Below are 20,009 nucleotides of genomic sequence, written 5' to 3' on the forward strand. Positions count from 1 at the left end.
TAAAGGATTTTAAGTACGGAAAACCACACATTTTACGCCTATGAATTGATAGTACTTATAAGGTTGATGTAAGCTGTTTTGTATGAAAAACAGTGTCAACACACCAAATTTTATCAAAATTGATCCAACTTCAAGAGCGTATAGCGCCAAAATGTAGTAACTTACTACGTTTAGCTATATCGACTTATTTTGAGTTAAGCTGTGTGTGGTAAAGCGTTGTAAAGACCTTTTAGTGCACCCTGTATACACACTTAGGCATAATCGAAATCCAGACCATTAGCATTTATTTCTCCTTCATCTTCTGATGTTCTTATATATTTTATTACTATTTCAAAATCATTGATTTTATTTAAGCAATGCGAATTTGAATTTGAATGACTCCTTTCAAACATGGACGGATCTTATACAACGAATAAACTCAGCCGTTCAGGAAGCGGAGAACCTTCTTCAAGTCTTGATGAATATTTTGAAGAAGAAAGCGAAAGTGAATTTTTTGAAGAACAAAGTTCCGAAAGTTTTGGCGAATATTTTCTTGAAGAAGAAGAACAAAGACCAGAGACTGAAGAATTTGAATATCATCCAAGTGAAAATAGTTCCAAAATTTTAGACGAATGTCCAAGTTTTCAAGGACAAATTACTGATTTACATGAAGTTGTCGCTGAATATGATCGAACACATCCTTATAAATTTGTGGTAATTAAACCTCCACCCCCAACTTCGTATTTGGTAGAATTAGCTAAGAAAAATAAAGCACGTATAGATAAATTACCTCCAGAAAAAGAGCGTGACGTTGTACCCCATATGAATACATCACATAGAGATATACGTAGCTTTTCTCGCAAAGCACCGATCAGCCGTTTGCCACGAGAATGGCGTAAAACAATGACCCGACTTCTACCACAATCCTTAACACAAGCTTATCCACAAACCGCATATCTTCTCTATATGGAAATTGATAAACAATATTGGCAAGCAAATGCCCAAATTGCAATTGACCATAAAACTCTGGCATTACCGGGTGAAGTTGTTGCGAAAAAGACAAAAGATTATAGGTTTGAAGGACGTACGGAGAAATATCCTGAATTTGTAAAAATACGTGCCTATATCGAAAGAGAATTGGTTATTTTACGTCCATTATTTCGTAAAGTATTTAAAATGATGTCCGAAAATGTACCAGAATCGCTGGTTGATTTCTCCGAATTTAAAACGAATACAAGATTTACCTTAGAGGATTTATCATTAAGAATTGCAACCACATTATGGATAGAAAAAAACCGTGTAATGAGACCTTATTTAATGGAGGTAAAAAAAGATATCTTACGAACAATTTACAAAGAATTTAAACCAATCACTGCCGAATATATCCGCTATATTCACGTTACCCGAAAATTTATCGAGTTACGTGCAATGGAATTACTGGAACGTACAAACCAAAATTGTCTTGCAGTTTTAAGCAATAAACATCTGATGCCCTATATTAGCTTTTCCTTGAAGTATGATGGAAAATTACATTTGAATCCAAGTCTTTCAGAGGTCACACATTTTTTTCGAAAAATTCTAAAAACAACAGAATCAATATCAATTAGATATCTACCAGAAAATCTCTCAACAAGTTCGAAAAAATTACCAAAACAAACGATACCATCAAGATTTGAGTTAAATTTACCACAATTTATGATTGATTCCGCAAAAGAAAAAGTTGATCAGAATGTTCGAAATATGTTCGAGCCGGTTGTCCAACACATGCAACAGATCGAAACAAACTTTAAAGTATTATTCGATGAAGAAATGGCAAATGAAATGGAAGAATTTCTTAATGAAGATCATACGTTCGAGGAAATTAATGGGAAGATCGAATTTTTTCAAGAATATAAATCGAAAATTAATGAAATGGATTATAATGTATTTTTCGATCTTGGAATTGTCTATCAATATGGTACTATCCAAACATTGCATAAAGCTGTTGATGGTTATTTAAAGAACCTGGTGAAAGTTTTGATTGAGAAAAACGCCGAAATGAATCGACAAATTTATAATGAATATGAGAGTATAAACAAACGTGCGTTAAAAGTTCCGGAAAGTACCGCAGAATTAGTTGAGCTTGGCAAATATATGACCTGGGTCAAACAAGTCTATTTAGCTGAGCTACAAACTCAGATCAAGGACTCTCTACAGCGTATGATCAGGTTAGCTGATCTCACAGAAATCACTCGGGATGAAATTGAATCGTGTTCCGAAACGCTAACTTGGATACGAAAAATTAAACCAATATTAGAGGCACACAATTCGATGTTCGAACAACGAAAAGCTGAACTAGAAGATATATTACATGATACAATCGCTCAATTAGAAAAAAATTTATTTGGATTGACACCATATTTGAAGTTACTTGATGATATGTCGGATGGGAAACGTGCACGACAATATTGTGATACGTTACGTCAGATAACGGTTAAAATACAAGATTATGAGAGGACGGTGAAATGGATCAATCAGGAGGAGGATTTGTTTAACGTGGCACAATCTACTTTCCCTGATTTGGAGGCATTTAAAAATATTATTTATCCATTTTATGATCTGGTATTTTTGATTGCGAAATGGTATCGTAATACTTCGGTATGGTTGGACGGGCCATGGGATAATCTTGTGATTGAGGATGTTGACGAGAAAGTGGAGGATGCATACAAAGGTAAGCTCCAAAAATAATTAAAATCAGAGAAAAGAATTGTTCGATTTTCAGGTCATTAATTTTGAAATAGGATGGGGGGGGGGTATGATTATAAAGTTAAAAAATATTTAACGCGCGTAATATTTGACGCATGTGCAAAACGCGTGAGCAAATCTCTCATTTCGTGACTATAGTTTACGGAACGGTTGCGCGAGCGCTGGCGGGTTAAACGACGAGAACAGAAGTCCGAAAATCTCAGATTTGTTAACATTAAGATAGGTTTTTTTTAAATTTTAGATTTATTTTCACAATATCGTCTGTTGTTTTAAATGGAAGCTACAGACCTTTTGTATTCACAGGGCTCTGGGCTGCAGCCCAAGAAGCCCTTGAGTAGATCCGCACCTGAGGATATGGTTAGTTAAGGTCGTAAAATACAAGTTTTAGACTTCTGTAAATCTCATAAAAATCGAAACTCTTATAGGACACTCCTTGGTCCTGTCTATAGGCTTGTCATAGCTAATTTTCTCTGAATATATTGAACGAACAAAAAAAAGTAAAGTTTGGTACACATACAGCGTGTCACAGTCTCTCTTGGGAAACCGGGAAAACCTGGAATTATTATATCTCGATCAATAATTATTTTGGAAATATAAGGGAAATTGAAGAAGTATGAAGACATATCAGGTAAGGGGCTGTACTTAAATTACTCCCCTAGGCAACAGATTGTAACAAAATATTGAACCACCCTCCCCCTGTTTTGTTACGTAACTTTGTTCTTCTTTGAATTTAAGAGTATTATGGTTAAAAATCTTTAACCATTTAACCAATTTGTGTGTGCTGAGTAATCTTTTAATACTAAAAACGGTCGCAACGCGCTACTTTCAAAATATTAAAAGTTAGCTACTGTCAAGCTAAGCGCGCGAAGTTTAATTGAAAAATTTTTTTTAAAAGCATTTATGAGAAAATTCATCGTAAAATTGTAAAAATAGTTCGAAATTCATCCCTGTTGGGTAAAATTTTCTAATGAGCCATCCAGAAAAACGAATTTTGAATTTTTTAAATTTCTATAGGTTTTCAAAATTTTCAAAAAACATTTCGAACGAAAATTCGCCAACAAATTGTTGAAAAGAATCCACGACGTTTCAAAGGATCTTTGGAAGATAAAGATATTAATAAACAACCGGCCCCATTAAAATTAACACAAACAATGCTGCAAGAATATAAGAATTTTCGCTCAATACAAAATATTATAACAATTATGCGTAATCCAGCATTGTTGCAACGTCATTGGGACCAAATGAGTGAATTGGCTGGACAAGATATGACACCAAACGCTGGTACCACGCTACGGAAAATTGTGGATATGCACCTTGATGAGTTTATGGAAAACTTTGAGATAATCAGTATAGCAGCCACAAAAGAATTAGCTTTGGTTAGGCTATTGGCGAAAATGAAAGCTGAATGGGTTGATGTGTGTTTTAAGACAAATTATTATAAAGACAGTGGTGTTAAAATTTTGACACAATTGGACGATGTACAAGCAATTCTTGATGATCATATCCAAAAAACGTTATCAATGCGTGGTTCCGCATTTGTTAAGCCAATTGAACAAGAGGTTAAAGATTGGTATACAAAAATCGATCGTACGAATAAGGCATTAGATGTTTGGGGTAAAACTCAAATACAATGGTTAGTATTTTTAAGCTATATTTTTTATGGTAAAAGAATTTTGATAAATCTTTTGTTTCGTTTCTTACATCATATAAATAGGGCTGTCTCACTCGTGTAGGTATATGTTAAGAACCGGGGGGAGGGGGTGCAGAAAAATATAGGTACCAATATTGCTTTGGTAACTTTGCCTTTATTTTAATGCCTTAAATTTAATGTCTGCGTTTCCTAATGTTCAAATTAGTAAGTTCTTATGTTCAGTCGTTTCCTTTTGAAGTAGCAGAAGGCGAAAGGTTTTTTTCAAAATTGACCCAAGGCAGATTAAGATGTTTTTGATCATATTAAGCATCTAATTGAAACTAGATTTCAAAACAATTGATTGAGTTAATTGTTGAAATACCCTGTATAGAAAGTGAAAAAATTTTTTTTCATCTTTCCATTTAAACGAAAAATAACCTTTAAAAATTTTAGGATTATCGAGTTGTGCAATACTTGGACCTGTATATGATTTTAGAAAGGCAACAATATTAAAATTTATCCAAATTCATTTACTATAGCCAGGTTTCGAGTTTTTTTCATTTTTATGTATAAATAATCTTTCAACTAGGTGTTATTTGTTACCAATTTTCTCGTCCAAGGATATTGTCAGCCAAATGCCTGAAGAAGGTGCATTATTCAAGGAAGTCGATAGAACATATAAACGATACATGCAAGCGGTTGAACGAGATCCACATGTTTTGGAAATTGCAAGTAGTCCTGGATTATTAGAAGCATTTACCGAATGTCTAAAAATGTTGGATAAAATTAATGAAGGTGTTACTGTTTACTTGGAAAAGAAACGATTATATTTTCCACGATTTTTCTTTTTATCTAATGATGAAATGTTGGAAATATTATCGGAAACAAAAGATCCTACGCGTGTTCAACCACATTTACGTAAATGTTTTGAAGGTAAATAATTTTGTTTTTAAACATTAACGAATTCCAGTATCCTTCTCTGGAGTCCAACTTTTTTGAGGTACACACTTGGCGACCATGGGATGGGTTATTAATGTTATCTAAAACAAAAATCTAAAAAAGTTGCATACAAGTTTGCCCTAAAACAATCTTTTTTGCGGCTTTTTTGAAAAATTTCGAATAAAGGCTGTTTTTTGGAAAAACTATTGATTTCCGCTGACAACTTTAATTAAATGAGAAAGTTAAAGATAATTCAAAAATACGTATTTTGAGCTAAGACTCGACCCTGGATCTTTATCCGTTCTCTAGTTATAAGCAATTGAAGTTTTGAAAGGGGGGGGGGTGATGATAATAATAGTATGAGAAGGTATCACTTTTTATGTGTTATTTATGATTTTATTTACTCAAATTTGTTTTAATTATAGAAACGGGTCTATACCTGTTTATTTTTTAAAATTGATGGACCGCCGCTGACAATTGAGGGCGACCAAAATGAGCCACCTTAGATCAAAGTATGGCTAAATACCTACAGATAAAGATGCAGGGACGAGTCTTAGCTCAAAATACGTATTTTTTAATTATTTTCAAAAACCGATTTTTTTTTTAATTTTCCAAAAACCAGCCAAAAATAATCGTTCCAGGATAAACTTTTGTGCAACTTTTTTAGATTTTTGTTTTTAATAACATTACGGATCCATTATCCATGGTCGAAAAGTGTTTACGTCAAAAAAGCTAATCTCGTTTTTTGGCTGATAGAGAAAAAAGCGATACACAATCATTTCGAGCTATTCATAATTTTTTTCAAGTAGCCTCAGACATTATAGAAAAAAAACATGAAAAATGTATTTTTCATGAAAAATTAGACAAATTTTCAAAATTTCTTTCCAACAACATGGTAATTGTTTGTAAAATTAAGAAAAAAATATAAATAAATTCATTTCTCGTGATAAAACGACTACACACATACCACACACGATAGTCATATACTATAACTATAATAGGTATATGTGTTACTTTGATGGCCCGTAGCTTGAAAACTACTCGTTAAAAAAATTTGTGGCCGAGAGAGTTTTTGATCAGAACGATCCGAAGAACATTGTAGGCGCGGTTTTAAAAAGTTTCACAGAAAGCCATTTTCTTCTATAATCGTGCGGGGTCCTATCCGGTCTCTTGACTTGAACTCTTGCCTATTTAGATTCGATCGCATACTTTTATTTCTATTTATTTTGTAAAAGCAATTTTGTGTTTTAAAGGTATTTATCGATTATTTTTCGATGAAAATCGTGTCATCCATTCAATGTTCAGTCAAGAAGGTGAAAATGTTAAACTTTTGGATCAAATCGATACAGATGCCACAAATGGGGCTGTGGAAAAATGGTTAATCCAAGTTGAATCACAAATGTTACGAAGTATACGAGAGGAAATCCACCGATCCAAAGTTGATTACGAAACAAAATCACGTCCAAAATGGGTAACTAGTTGGGAAGGGCAAGTTGTTTTATGTGTATCACAAATATTTTGGGCCAAAGAAACTGAATATTATTTACGTGCACAAAGTGTTTCCGATTTAGCAGAATATTACGAGGATTTAGTCAAAGCTTTGAACGATATTGTTCGTTTGGTTCGATCACCAGAAATGTCGAATTTAGCTCGAATCACAGTCAAAGCGTTAATTGTTATAGATGTCCATGCGAAAGATGTTATTTATAATATGGTCCAAATGGAAATTGATAATATTATGGATTTCCAATGGTTATCCCAGTTGCGTTACTACTGGGAGAATGATCAAGCTATCGTGAAAGTTGTTAACGCATCTGTTCCATACGCATACGAATATCTAGGTAACAGTGACCGTTTGGTGATAACTCCGTTAACAGATCGTTGCTATCGAACATTAGTATGCGCTTATCAATTACATTTAAATGGAGCACCCGAAGGACCTGCAGGAACTGGTAAAACTGAAACCACAAAAGATTTAGCGAAAGCCCTAGCCGTACAATGTGTGGTGTTTAATTGTTCCGATGGCTTAGATTATAAAGCTATGGGAAAATTCTTTAAAGGTTTAGCATCCTGTGGAGCTTGGGCCTGCTTTGATGAATTTAATCGAATTGAGTTAGAAGTACTCAGTGTTGTTGCTCAACAGATTTTATGTATTATTGTAGCCGTTCGTGCAAATGTGGAAACATTTTTATTCGAAGGTACCGTACTAAAATTAGTGCCCTCGTGCTACGTATGCATTACAATGAACCCAGGTTATGCTGGAAGATCTGAGTTGCCAGATAACTTGAAAGTATTGTTTCGAACAGTCGCTATGATGGTACCAGATTATGCGTTAATTGGGGAAATCTCGTTGTATTCATATGGTTTTGTGGATGCTCGGAAATTATCTGTAAAAATTGTACAAACTTATCGATTATGTTCAGAGCAGTTATCCTCGCAAAATCATTACGATTATGGTATGCGAGCTGTAAAGACAGTTTTATCAGCTGCTGGTAATAACAAATTAGCTTCTCCGGATGAAAATGAAGATATAATTTTACTACGATCAATTACGGATGTCAACCTTCCAAAATTTCTCTCATTCGATGTACCGTTATTCGAAGGTATTATCTCTGACTTGTTCCCTGGTATTGTGCTACCAAAACCTGATTACTCGAAACTAATGACTGCATTCCTAGAAATTTGTGCAAAGAAACATATTCAACCTGTACCAGCATTTTTGGAAAAAATTATCCAAACGTACGAAATGATGATTGTTCGACACGGATTTATGTTAGTTGGGGAACCATTCGGGGGTAAAACAACCTGTTTGCAAGTTTTAGCGGAATCGTTGTCGTGGATGTTTGAAACCGGTTTGGGGGAAAGCATTGTTGAGTACCAAATCATTAACCCCAAATCAATAACCATGGGTCAATTGTATGGACAATTTGATGCGGTCTCATATGAATGGTCTGATGGCGTTGTTGCAACTTGTTATCGAAATTTTGCAATGGATCCAAGTCCCAATCGTAAATGGGTAATTTTTGATGGCCCAGTAGATGCTGTTTGGATCGAAAATATGAATACGGTTTTGGATGATAATAAAAAACTGTGTTTAATGTCAGGTGAAGTAATTGCCATGACAAATGTTATGTCAATGATTTTCGAAGTTATGGACTTAGCACAAGCATCACCGGCCACTGTTTCTCGTTGTGGAATGATTTATTCAGAAGCAGTTAACGTTGGCTGGGAAGCTATCGCACAATCATGGACCGAAACGACCAACCCAATTTGGATCAAAAGTCGTGAAGAATATATAATGACCTGGTTAAGATTTTGGATCCCACCAACGCTTTACTTTGTTCAGAAATATTGTGTAATGTTATCTTTCGCTGGTGAAATAAATTTAGTAAGATCCACGTTGAATTTAATAGAAATGTTGATGAATACAGCAGTTGAACAATTTCCAGAGGGGAATAAGCATTTCAATGGTTGGATTCAGGCGAGCTTAATTACATCGATTTCATGGGGAATTGCTGGAACACTTGATGGACAATCTCGAATTAAATTTGATGAATTTTTTCGAAGTATTTGGACGGGACAACATGAAACACTCAAATTACCGCTTGATGTAAGCATTTCACTTCCTGGAGATGGGTATTATTTAGATTACTTTTACGTGTATCGCATGAAAGGATCTTGGAAGTATTGGCCAGAGGAAGTTAAATCAATGCCAGTCCAAGAATCCAAAAGTTTACAGCAAACTTTAGTTCCAACCCTTGATGTTGCTCGATATTTATTCTTATTGAAATTGCATGTTAAATGGAAAAAGAGACTGTTATTAATCGGTCCAACTGGTACTGGGAAAACATTCTACGTACAAAATTTCATGATGAAAAAACTCAAAATGGATTTATATGAACCTTCCTTTATAACTTTTACCGTACAAATAAGTGCGAATCAAGCTCAAGCACTAGTTATTAGCAAATTAAATAAGTGGAAACGAGGAATATATGGACCGGATAAGGAGAAAGAAGCAGTCATTTTTGTGGATGATATCAACTTGCCGATTAAGGAAATTTATGGGGCACAACCTCCTATCGAATTATTACGTCAATACTTCGATCACGAACACTGGTACGATTTAAAGGATACAACAAAAATATTTTTGCACCAGTTATTGTTTTTGGCTGCAATGGGTCCTGTTGGGGGGAGTCGACAAGATATTTACCATCGATTTTTACGACATTTTAATATTTATTCCATAAATGAGTTCTCGGATGAGAGTTTGTTTAAAATATTTACAAATACACTAATGCAAGGTTTGCGAAAGAACGGATTTGCAACAGATGTCATGATGAGTGTCATGTATATCGTTAACTCTACCGTGGATATCTATAAACAATCGATAGCAACGCTTCGACCTACGCCAGCGAAATCGCATTATATTTTTAATTTAAGAGATTTTGCGCGTGTTATTCAAGGCTGTGCAATGATGCGTAAAGAAACTGCTGGTGATGAGAAATCAGTCTTTGTACGATTATGGGTCCATGAAGTATTACGGGTGTTCTACGATTGTTTGGTGGAAGAAGAGGATCGTAAATGGTTTTTCGAGAGGATTAAGTATAATGTGCGGGAAAATTTTAAAGCAAGCTTCGATGCTATTTTTGAAGCACACGTACCGAAATTCGATAATCAAGTTACGGAGGAGAGCTTAAAAGATTTAATATTTGGTAGGTTGAGTAAACAGAGATTTTGGTCGAGTGCAAATTAAGACATAGCTTAGTGACGTGACGTGTAGCAGTTTTTGTAGATGGCGAACAGCAGGTAACGCAAGTTTATGTGACGCAGATGACGCAGTTTGTACATCATGCCTTTTTATGCAGTAACGACCACGGTGTACACACTTTATCAAATCAGGTATTTTTGTTTTTTTGATATGTTTACAATGTAAAGGCATTGTTAAATCCAAGTTTTCGACCTCATTTCGATCGATGTAATATTGATTTATAAAGAAGATTAAATTTTCAACAATTTGAAGTAAAATCGGTTTTTATAGAACCAATAGTTTTCGCAAATTTCATTTTGTAAACCGTTAGAGGTGAAACAAGTTTAAATATAAAAAATGTTACTTATAAAAAAATAAACAACTTTTTTTTGAAAGATTTTTTCGTAAACATCACTGTTTACCAGCGAAGGCGTCAAAAATTTTCTAGAATTTTTGTTCGTTTTTCCAGAATGTTTCACAGCACCACTAGTTGAAGCTACCTTCAAATTTTCAACACTTATCTTTTATAGTTTTATAGTAAATGGACAGCAAAATTTTATCTAATTTGCGCCTTCACGAGTAAACGAAAAAATGTTTCAAACAAAAGTTGTTTATTTTTTTATAAGGAACTTTTTTTATATTTAAATTTTTGTTCTATCTCTAATAGTTTACAAGATGAACTTTGGCGTAAAATCGTGTAAAATGAAAAAATAGACAATCTTTGAAAAGCTGTATCTCCGAAACTATTGGTTGGTCCTATAAAAACCGGATTTATCTCAAATTGTTGAAAAATTTCCACAATTTATGAGAAAAAAACTGAAATAACCTCGGAGCTTTTCTTATTTTTCGGCATGATCCGATCGTTTGCCGAGGTCGAAAATTTGGATTTAACGTTGCTTTTACATTGCAAACAACATGTTAAAAAGATAAAAATACCTGATTTCATGCAAAGCTCAATGTTTAATTTAATTGACCTACTATCACTATACAGAAAAATATACACAGGCACCATTAATATACTCGGATTACACAGTGGCCGCCATCTACGTAAAACTGCGTTACGTCACTTCACCAAGCTGCCTCTCAATCTGCTGAGCTCGGCCTTAAAATTTCATTTATTTAGGGCGAAATCATTTTTAGGTTATTAGGTTAGGTTAGGTTAGGTTATATTGGCTGTCCACGAAGGACACACTTAGGCTATAGAGCCCTAGGTTATTAGTTGAGGAAATAAAGCATTTGGGATGGGAACATAATAATAAAATTCATATTTTTACGGGACCGGGCGCGTCTTATTTCCTCAATTAAATTAAGTATAAACATGTTTCCATAAAACGAACCCAAACGTACTCGAAAAATGTTTTCGCTCCAAATAATTGTAATTTACTTCATCGTATTACAACTAGAATTACTGAATTAGGTGTATTCTTGGATTTGGATTCACCGCCAGAAGAACGGCGTTACGAGGAAATGCCAGATGTTAAAACATTCTTAAACGTTGCCGAAAACTGTTTAGACGATTATAATAGTTCGCATAAAACGAAAATGATTGTGGTAATATTTCGATATGTGTTGGAACATTTATCGAAAGTATGTCGAATTTTATCATTACCATCTGGAAGCGGATTACTTGTTGGAGTTGGTGGTTCTGGTCGGCAATCAATTACACGTTTGGCAGCGACGATTTGTGGTTTTGGTATATTCCAACCAGAAATTACAAAAAATTATAACTTAAATGAATGGCGTGAGGATATTAAACGAATTTTAAAAACAAGTGGAGGTAATTATTAGAATTTTGTTTAAATCATAAATAGAGGACACTTGGTTAAAAACGAAAAAATGATTTTCACCCAAGGAACGGATGATATAATATAATCCAAGAGCTGGTAACACATTTAGAGCATGGATTTGATCCATCTAGTTATTAAGCTTAAAAGTATCGTCTATGATAGTGAAATAATTAGTCTCACTAGCATCGACAGGTGGCATCAAATTCGTGCTCTAAATATGTCACCAGCTCTTGGAATAGTAATGTAGATAGTACGTTAAAATGGATCTTATTTATTCGAACTAGCTGTGAACTACCCACTTCGCTGGGTAACTTTAATTTTAAATCAGAGATTATTGAGTTATAACGTTCACTTCATATGCCGTAACGTATCCTCCTTTTGTTCACAATTTCGTCCATTTTATTATTTTGAATCGGAACCCTAAGTTTGGGGCAAAAGCCCTAGCTGTATTCTGCCACGCTTCGATGAGGTACAATATGGTTTATATTTTATAAAATTTGATAAACCCCCGATAAAAGATCACTGCCGTGCCTTCGCCCTTTGGCCTGATCTTAGACTTTCGGCCTTTTGTCTGACCTTCGGCCTTTGGGTTTCCATAGTAACGACCCACTACTATATATTAATATAATTATTATATTGTACTAGTTTGATACCGCTAAAAAAAACCGCTTTATAGCCTCTACATCTCTTGATCTCAGTTATCCCCCTTCCATAATACTTGAAGGGATTGTTTTAGGCAGCTAAAATATATGCATAGTTTTCAATTTTTTTAATTGTAAATATGTTGTCATAACTCATTGAGTATATTAGAAAAGGTGCCTCTGAATTGTTTGAAATTTATTATTTTAAATTTTTACAGAAATCTTTAATTTATGGTTCAAAATTATGATCATAGAGCTGCTCCATCTATAATCACCATTTTGAACCATAAATTAAAGATTTCTGTAAAAATTTAAAATAGTAAATGCCAGATTAAATTTAACAAACATCCTTACTTTCATTCCCTTTTTCAACCCCTTACAGCCGTTTTTGTTAGTATTAAAAGTGGCCAGCGTCCTTCTTCAGACTCTAGACTATATCTGCACCAAGTTTCATTTAAATCGGTTAAGTAGTTTAGGCGTGATTCCGTAACAGACAGACAATGTTATTTTCACATTTATAATATTAGTAAGGATTATTGGGTCAAAAATTATATTAAAACACAAAATATTAGTTAAATGTTTTGTTAAAAAATTTATTTTGTTAGGTTTGGGTAAAGATTTAGTCTTTTTGTTCAATGAAGGCCAAATAAAGGAAGAAGCCTTCTTACAAGATATTGACGGCTTATTGAATTCTGGTGAAGTGCCCAATATATATGCCATCGATGAAAAACAGGAAATATTAGAATTAACACGACTTGCAGCTCAAGGTGGTAACCGATCTTTAGATATTAGTGCCCTAGAAGTCTTCTCATTCTTTGCGAACCGTTGCAAAGAAAAATTACATATCATATTATGCTTCAGTCCAATTGGTTCAGCGTTACGAACGCGTCTTCGGTTGTATCCAGCCTTGGTGAATTGTTGCACAATTGATTGGTTCGAAGGATGGCCAGAAGATGCCTTAGAAATGGTTGCAGAACGATATATGACTGGTGTCAATTTACCAGACGATGTTAAACATAATGCCGTTATTATATGCAAAATGTTTCATGTGGATGCTAGAGATTATTCGGATGAATTTTATTTGAATTTTGGACGTAAAACTTATATAACATCGGCATCGTATTTGGATTTAATAAAATCATTTACGACTTTATGTAATTTAAAACAGGAGGAACTTTTATCAAATCGAAATCGTTACATAATTGGTTTAGAACAACTAGCGTTTGCCGCTGAACAGGTAATAATTATAGTACAATAAACGAACCTAGAATTTGTTGATTCTTACGAAAATATTGTTTGCTGGGTGTATTGATTTTTTGCATTGACTTCAGAAAACTATCCTAAAAAAAATCTAACGGAAAGCGGAACATAAGTGGAAGTTTTTAGATTTAATCGCTGCACCATTGGGGGTGCGACGGTTTTAAAAGTTATCTGATTTACTTTACGATATAAACCACTTTCACCCCAATGGCGCGGGGGTTAAAACTAAAAACTTCCGCTTTAAACCAAATAGACCTTTTTTAGGATAATTTTCTGAAGCTAATGCAAAAAAACCGCAAATCAAAACAGCCAGCAAACATTTTCGTCGAAGGTAAAAGTTTCGCGTATTAGGTTAGGTTATATTGGCTGTACACGAAGGACAAACTTAGGCTAAAGAGCCCATTGTGATACCATATATGTATTTTACCAAGTTTCCACTGATAATTTCATTTATCAGCTTCAGAGGCTGAGTGCACCTCCTTCGTGCATCTACCATGCGCTACACCAGCCCATCACAACTATTCCGCTACCCTAAGCATACCGCGGACGGATAATATTTCAATTTATATAAAATTTCAAAATTGCTCCATTGTCTAGATCACATAAATTTGCCCCGGAACGATCTTTTTTGGTGGGTTTTTATGAAAAAAGACGTTTTTTTGGGAAAACTATTGATTTTTTTTTATAACATTAAATGGGAAAGTTGAAGATACGTATTTTGAGCTAAGACTCGACCCATTATCTTTATCAGTTCTCTAGTCATAAGCAATCGATTTTTTGCAATTGACAAGATTTTTTCTCGGAAACGGCAGGGGTGGGGGGATGTATAATAATAGTGTGAGAAGGTAACACCTTTCATGTAGGTACTATTTATGATATTTTTTTCGAATTTGAAAATTGATGGACCACCGCTGAAAATTGAGGGAGTTAGGGACCAAAATGAACCTCCTCAGGCCGAAGTATGACTAAATATCTATAAAATATCAAAAAATCAAATTTTTTATTATCTTGCCTGGCAGTAATTGCAGAATTAACATTTGGGACATTTTTCAAAAATTAATTACAAAAATTAATTGAAATTTCATTTTTAGTTAATAATTCATTTTTTATAAATGCCCAAATTTTGAAAAATGCCCAAATGTTAATTCTGCAATTACTGTCAGGCAAGTAAATAACAAAATTTGAATTTTTGATATTTTGTAAACATTTTGTCTTACTTTGATCTGAGAGGGCTCACTTTTGTCGCAACTTCAAAGTGGCTTAAAATTTCGAAATAATTTTTAGAAATCTTATTCCTTCGATTAATACTTGGGGGAAATATCTGAGAAGATTGTGAAAATATTCGAAACCGATCAGTCAAGCCGTTTCAGAGAAATCTTTCTCACCGACTTTGAAAATGCTGTTTCGAGAAAAACGCGTTTAAAGTTCCAAAGGACGTTTACACTTAGTTAATTTTTGATTTTCGTGCGTTTCTCTTCGTTAATATTTATCGGATCAACTTGAAATTTTCAGAGAATATACTTAAATTTATGTACATTCCAAAAATTGATTCTTTGAAAATCCTAACTGGATATAGCCCCTTACGAAAATCGAATAGCTTTTGCAAGGTATTTAAACAACGAAGTTATTGTTAATACCAAAATTAATCTAGCCATTGGGACGGTTTTAAAATTTGATTTCAGATAACTAGAGTCTAGAGTTCTCATAAAGTATTTTTGATAATTTAATAGGTATTAATCATGCAAAAAGATTTGGAGGAATTCAGGCCAAAATTAGTAGAAATGGCTGCCAATTGTACCGAAATGATGAAAATAATTGAAACTGAAACAGCTCAGGTTGAACAAGCAGGTGCTTTAGTTAAAAAAGATGAAGCGATTGCAAATATTCAAGCGGCAGAAGCTACAGAGCTAAAAAATGAATGTCAAGCTGATTTAGATACAGCTATGCCAATTATGCAGGAGGCTACCGCAGCCTTGGATGTGTTGAATCCGAGTGACATAACAATGTTAAAATCTATGAAAAATCCACCTGAAGTAATAAAAGTCGTTATGGCTGCTATATGCGTGTTAAAAGGTATTCCGCCAGAGAAAATTCCTGATCGATCAACGGGACGAAGAATCTTAGATTATTGGGGTCCAAGTAAACGAATGCTCGGTGATATTCGATTTTTAAATTCAATTAAATATGAATTCGATAAAGATAATATACCTCCAGCAATTATGCAAAAAATTCGAAGTGAATACTTAACGCATCCTCTGCTTACCGAAAAAAATGTGGAAAAAGCTTCACTGGCTGCTGCCACTCTATTTAAATGGATGCTTGCCATTAATCAATATGATATAGTAGCAAAAATAGTTGCTCCAAAAAAGGAGAAATTACAAGAGGCCGAAGAACAATTAAACGCAACAATGGAAATTTTAGTCCAAAAACAAACAATGCTTAAGAATTTAGAGGAGAGATTAGCCGATTTAAATGATCAATTAACAAAAGGTACAGCGGAAATGAAACGGCTAACTGAGGAAGTTCAACATTGTACAAAGAAATTATTTCGAGCTGAGAAACTAATCGGTGGATTAGGTGGAGAAAAAACACGATGGGAACAGGCAGCTGAACAATTATTACAAACTTATAATTCATTGGCAGGTGATATTTTGGTATCATGTGGTATAATCGCATATCTTGCACCATTCACTCTCAATATTCGACAAAAGGCAATCGAAACTTGGTTCGGTTACGTTAAGCAATACAAGCTACCATGCTCTAACAAATTTAGTATACGGGAAGCTTTAGGATCGGATATTAAAATCCAATCGTGGTATATACACGGACTACCAAACGATAGTTTCTCAACAGACAACGCGATTATTATGGATTCCTCGAAACGATGTTCTTTACTAATCGATCCACAACGTCAAGCAAATCGTTGGATCCGTACAATGGAGAAGAAAAATCGGTTATTATGTGTTAAATTCACCGATGGTAATTATATGAAAATAATTGAGCACTGTATCGAATTTGGATTACCGGTTCTAATCGAAAATATTTTAGAGACGTTAGACGCCCCAATTGAACCGATTATAGAACGTAAAACATACTTTCAACATGGTAGCGAATTTATTGCATTGGGAGAACAAGTTTTAAAAGTGCATAAAATGTTTAAATTATATTTAACAACAACATTACGTAATCCTCATTATTTACCCGAAGTTTTTAACATGGTAACGATTATTAATTTTGCGTTAACAATTGAAGGTCTTGAAGATCAATTGTTAGGTATTGTTGTTGCAAAAGAACGTCCTGACTTACAAGAATTACGAGAAAAATTGATTATCGAGAGTGCGGAAAATAAGTCGAAATTAAAAGAGGTTGAAACAAAAATCTTACGTACAATGAGTGAAACCGAAGGGAATATTCTAGACGATCAAACAGCGATTGATATCTTGGATTCATCGAAAAAATTATCTGAGGATATTATTAAAAAACAAATATCCGCTAAAGATACAGAAGAGAAAATCGAATTATCTCGAGCAAATTATAAACCTATGGCGAAACATTCAGCTGTCTTGTATTATACAATCTCTGAACTCCCAAACGTTGATCCCATGTACCAATATTCTTTGGCTTGGTTCATTAATTTATACATGATGTCGATCGCGAATGCTAGCAGATCGAATGATCTAGATAAAAGATTAAAGTTCTTGATAAATACATTTAACTATGATCTCTACCAAAATGTCTGTCGATCGCTATTCGAGAAAGATAAATTATTATATTCATTTATTCTGTACAGTAAAATTATGATCTCGAAAAATAAGATCGATGCAAGATTGTACATGTGGTTCCTTACAGGTGGTTCGAGTTTAAAGGTTGATTACGAGAATCCAGCATCCGAGTGGTTAAATGATACGTCGTGGACTCAATTATGTCAAATAGATGAATTCAGTAGTAGTTTTACAGGATTACGGGAATCATTTCTTCAAAATATTTCAGCATGGCATGACTATTATGATCTAACAAATCCGCAAGATGTGAAATTCCCAGCACCATGGAATGAAAAATTAAATTCATTTGAAAAATTAATATTAATTCGTATTATTCGACCGGATAAAACAATGGTCAGTGTATCGAAATTAGTTGCAATGGAAATGGGAGAAAAATTTGTTACTCCACCTCCGTTCGATATCGCTAAATCGTATGGTGATTCAAGTTCTCAATACCCGTTAATATTTATTTTATCTCCAGGAGTTGATCCAATGTCTTCGTTACAAAATTTCGCGGAAAAAATGGGTTTTGAAAACAAGTTTAAATCAATATCCTTGGGACAAGGACAAGGACCAATTGCTACACAAATGATTGCCGAGGCTCAACGTGAAGAACATTGGGTGTGTTTACAAAATTGTCATTTAGCAGTGTCATGGATGCCAAAGTTAGAAAAAATCGTTGAGAATTTCGATGATTTGAATACACGGGCAGGATTCCGGTTATGGTTAACCAGTTATCCATCGGATAAATTCCCGATTCCTGTTTTACAGTCTGGAGTGAAAATGACAAATGAACCACCACAAGGCTTAACGCAAAATATTCTTAAATCGTTTACAACGGAACCGTTAAAAGAGGAAGAATTTTATGATGGTTGTCCAGAAAACAGTAGAACCTTTCATAAATTACTTTATGGTCTCGCATTTTTTCACGCAATTGTACAAGAAAGACGAACTTATGGATCGATTGGATGGAATATTGCTTATGGATTTAATGAATCTGATTTCCAAATATCTGTCTTACAATTACAGATTTTTATTAATGAGTACCCGGAAGTGCCATATGTGGCGATATCGTATTTGGTTGGGGAATGTAATTATGGTGGACGAGTCACAGATGATTGGGACCGACGATGTTTAAATACAATATTAATTGATTTCCTAAATCCAAAGATTGTTGATGATCCACGATATATGTTTGTAAATGATTTTGGACCGGCATATGGTGTCCCAAAACACACAGAATATTCCAAGATCATTGAGTTTATCGAACAGCTTCCATCTGTACATCCTCCAGAAGTGTTAGGTTTACACATGAATGCTGGTATTCGACGTGATTATAAGGATTCAATGATGTTAATTGATTCGGCAGTTATGGTCCAAGGAAAAGGTGGATCTGAAGGTGGGGGTGGAGAATTTGATATATTAGGGACGATCGTCTTGGATATTTTAAATAAAATACCAAAACCTTTTGATATGGAAATAGCTTATCAGAAATATCCTACACTTTATACGCAATCTATGAACACAGTTCTTTGCCAGGAACTGTTGCGATTTAACAAGTTATTAAATGTAATGCACAAGTCTTTGGTCAATATAAACAAGGCAAATCAAGGTCTAATGGTAATGTCACCTGATTTGGAAGTACTAGCGCATACGCTAGTTTTAGGAAAAATTCCAGCAGCATGGGCTAAAGTATCGTATCCAAGTTTAAAATCATTATCCGGCTATGTAACGGATTTTTGTGAACGTATACAATTCTTACAAAAATGGATTGATAATGGTAAACCAGATAGTTTCTGGTTATCTGGTTTTTATTTTACCCAAGCGTTTTTAACGAGCTCAAAACAGAATTATGCACGAAAGTATAAGATTGCAATAGATCAATTAGTTTACGATTTTGAGGTGTTGGATTCGGATGTTGGTGGAAATCCACCGCCAGATGATGGTGTTCATTGCTATGGATTATTTTTGGAAGGTGCTCGATGGAATACAAATCGTTATTTGGATGAACAAAAACCAAAAGTTTTATATGAGCCGTTACCAGCAGTGTGGCTGTTTCCGATTATGTTAAAAGATTATGATGAGAAGGGCAGATATGTTGCGCCATTGTACAAGACATCTGAACGAAAAGGTGTTTTATCTACGACAGGTCATTCTACCAATTATGTGTTACCATTTTTGTTGGAAACGAAAAAACCAACCACACATTGGGTTAAGCGAAGTGTTGCCTTATTATGCCAATTGGATTAATGTGTAAAGCAAATTTTCGACTTTATTTTTTTGTAATTAATTTATAATTTTGGCTAATGTTTTTTTGACATGCAAAATTCAATTTAGTCTTTAAATATGTAAAACTGTTTTTGAAATATAATTTTTTTATAAGCAATTTTTTTTCTTTATTCTTGTCAAAATATCTTTAGCACAATGAAACTAAATATCTCACGGGAAAAAATTCATGCATCTTTGAAATTTTCCACAGTCGTGTATTAGGATTGTAAAAACTTCGTAAAAAAAATTCGA

General features: G+C 34.1%; 1 protein-coding gene across 1 annotated transcript; it reads left to right on the forward strand.

The window, feature by feature from the left end:
* Positions 1 to 390: 390 nt before the first annotated feature.
* LOC123303011 (dynein axonemal heavy chain 12) lies at positions 391 to 19,742 on the forward strand. The gene is made up of 7 exons (XM_044886105.1): positions 391 to 2,689; positions 3,739 to 4,357; positions 4,944 to 5,287; positions 6,547 to 10,005; positions 11,458 to 11,817; positions 13,074 to 13,705; positions 15,459 to 19,742. Exons 1-7 carry the CDS (start codon positions 391 to 393, stop codon positions 19,737 to 19,739), a joined length of 11,994 nt encoding a protein of 3,997 aa, XP_044742040.1. The 3' UTR covers positions 19,740 to 19,742.
* The last annotated feature ends 267 nt before the right edge of the window (positions 19,743 to 20,009 follow it).

The sequence above is a fragment of the Chrysoperla carnea genome, chromosome X, assembly GCF_905475395.1.
Source record: "Chrysoperla carnea chromosome X, inChrCarn1.1, whole genome shotgun sequence".
Classification (NCBI taxonomy): domain Eukaryota; kingdom Metazoa; phylum Arthropoda; class Insecta; order Neuroptera; family Chrysopidae; genus Chrysoperla; species Chrysoperla carnea.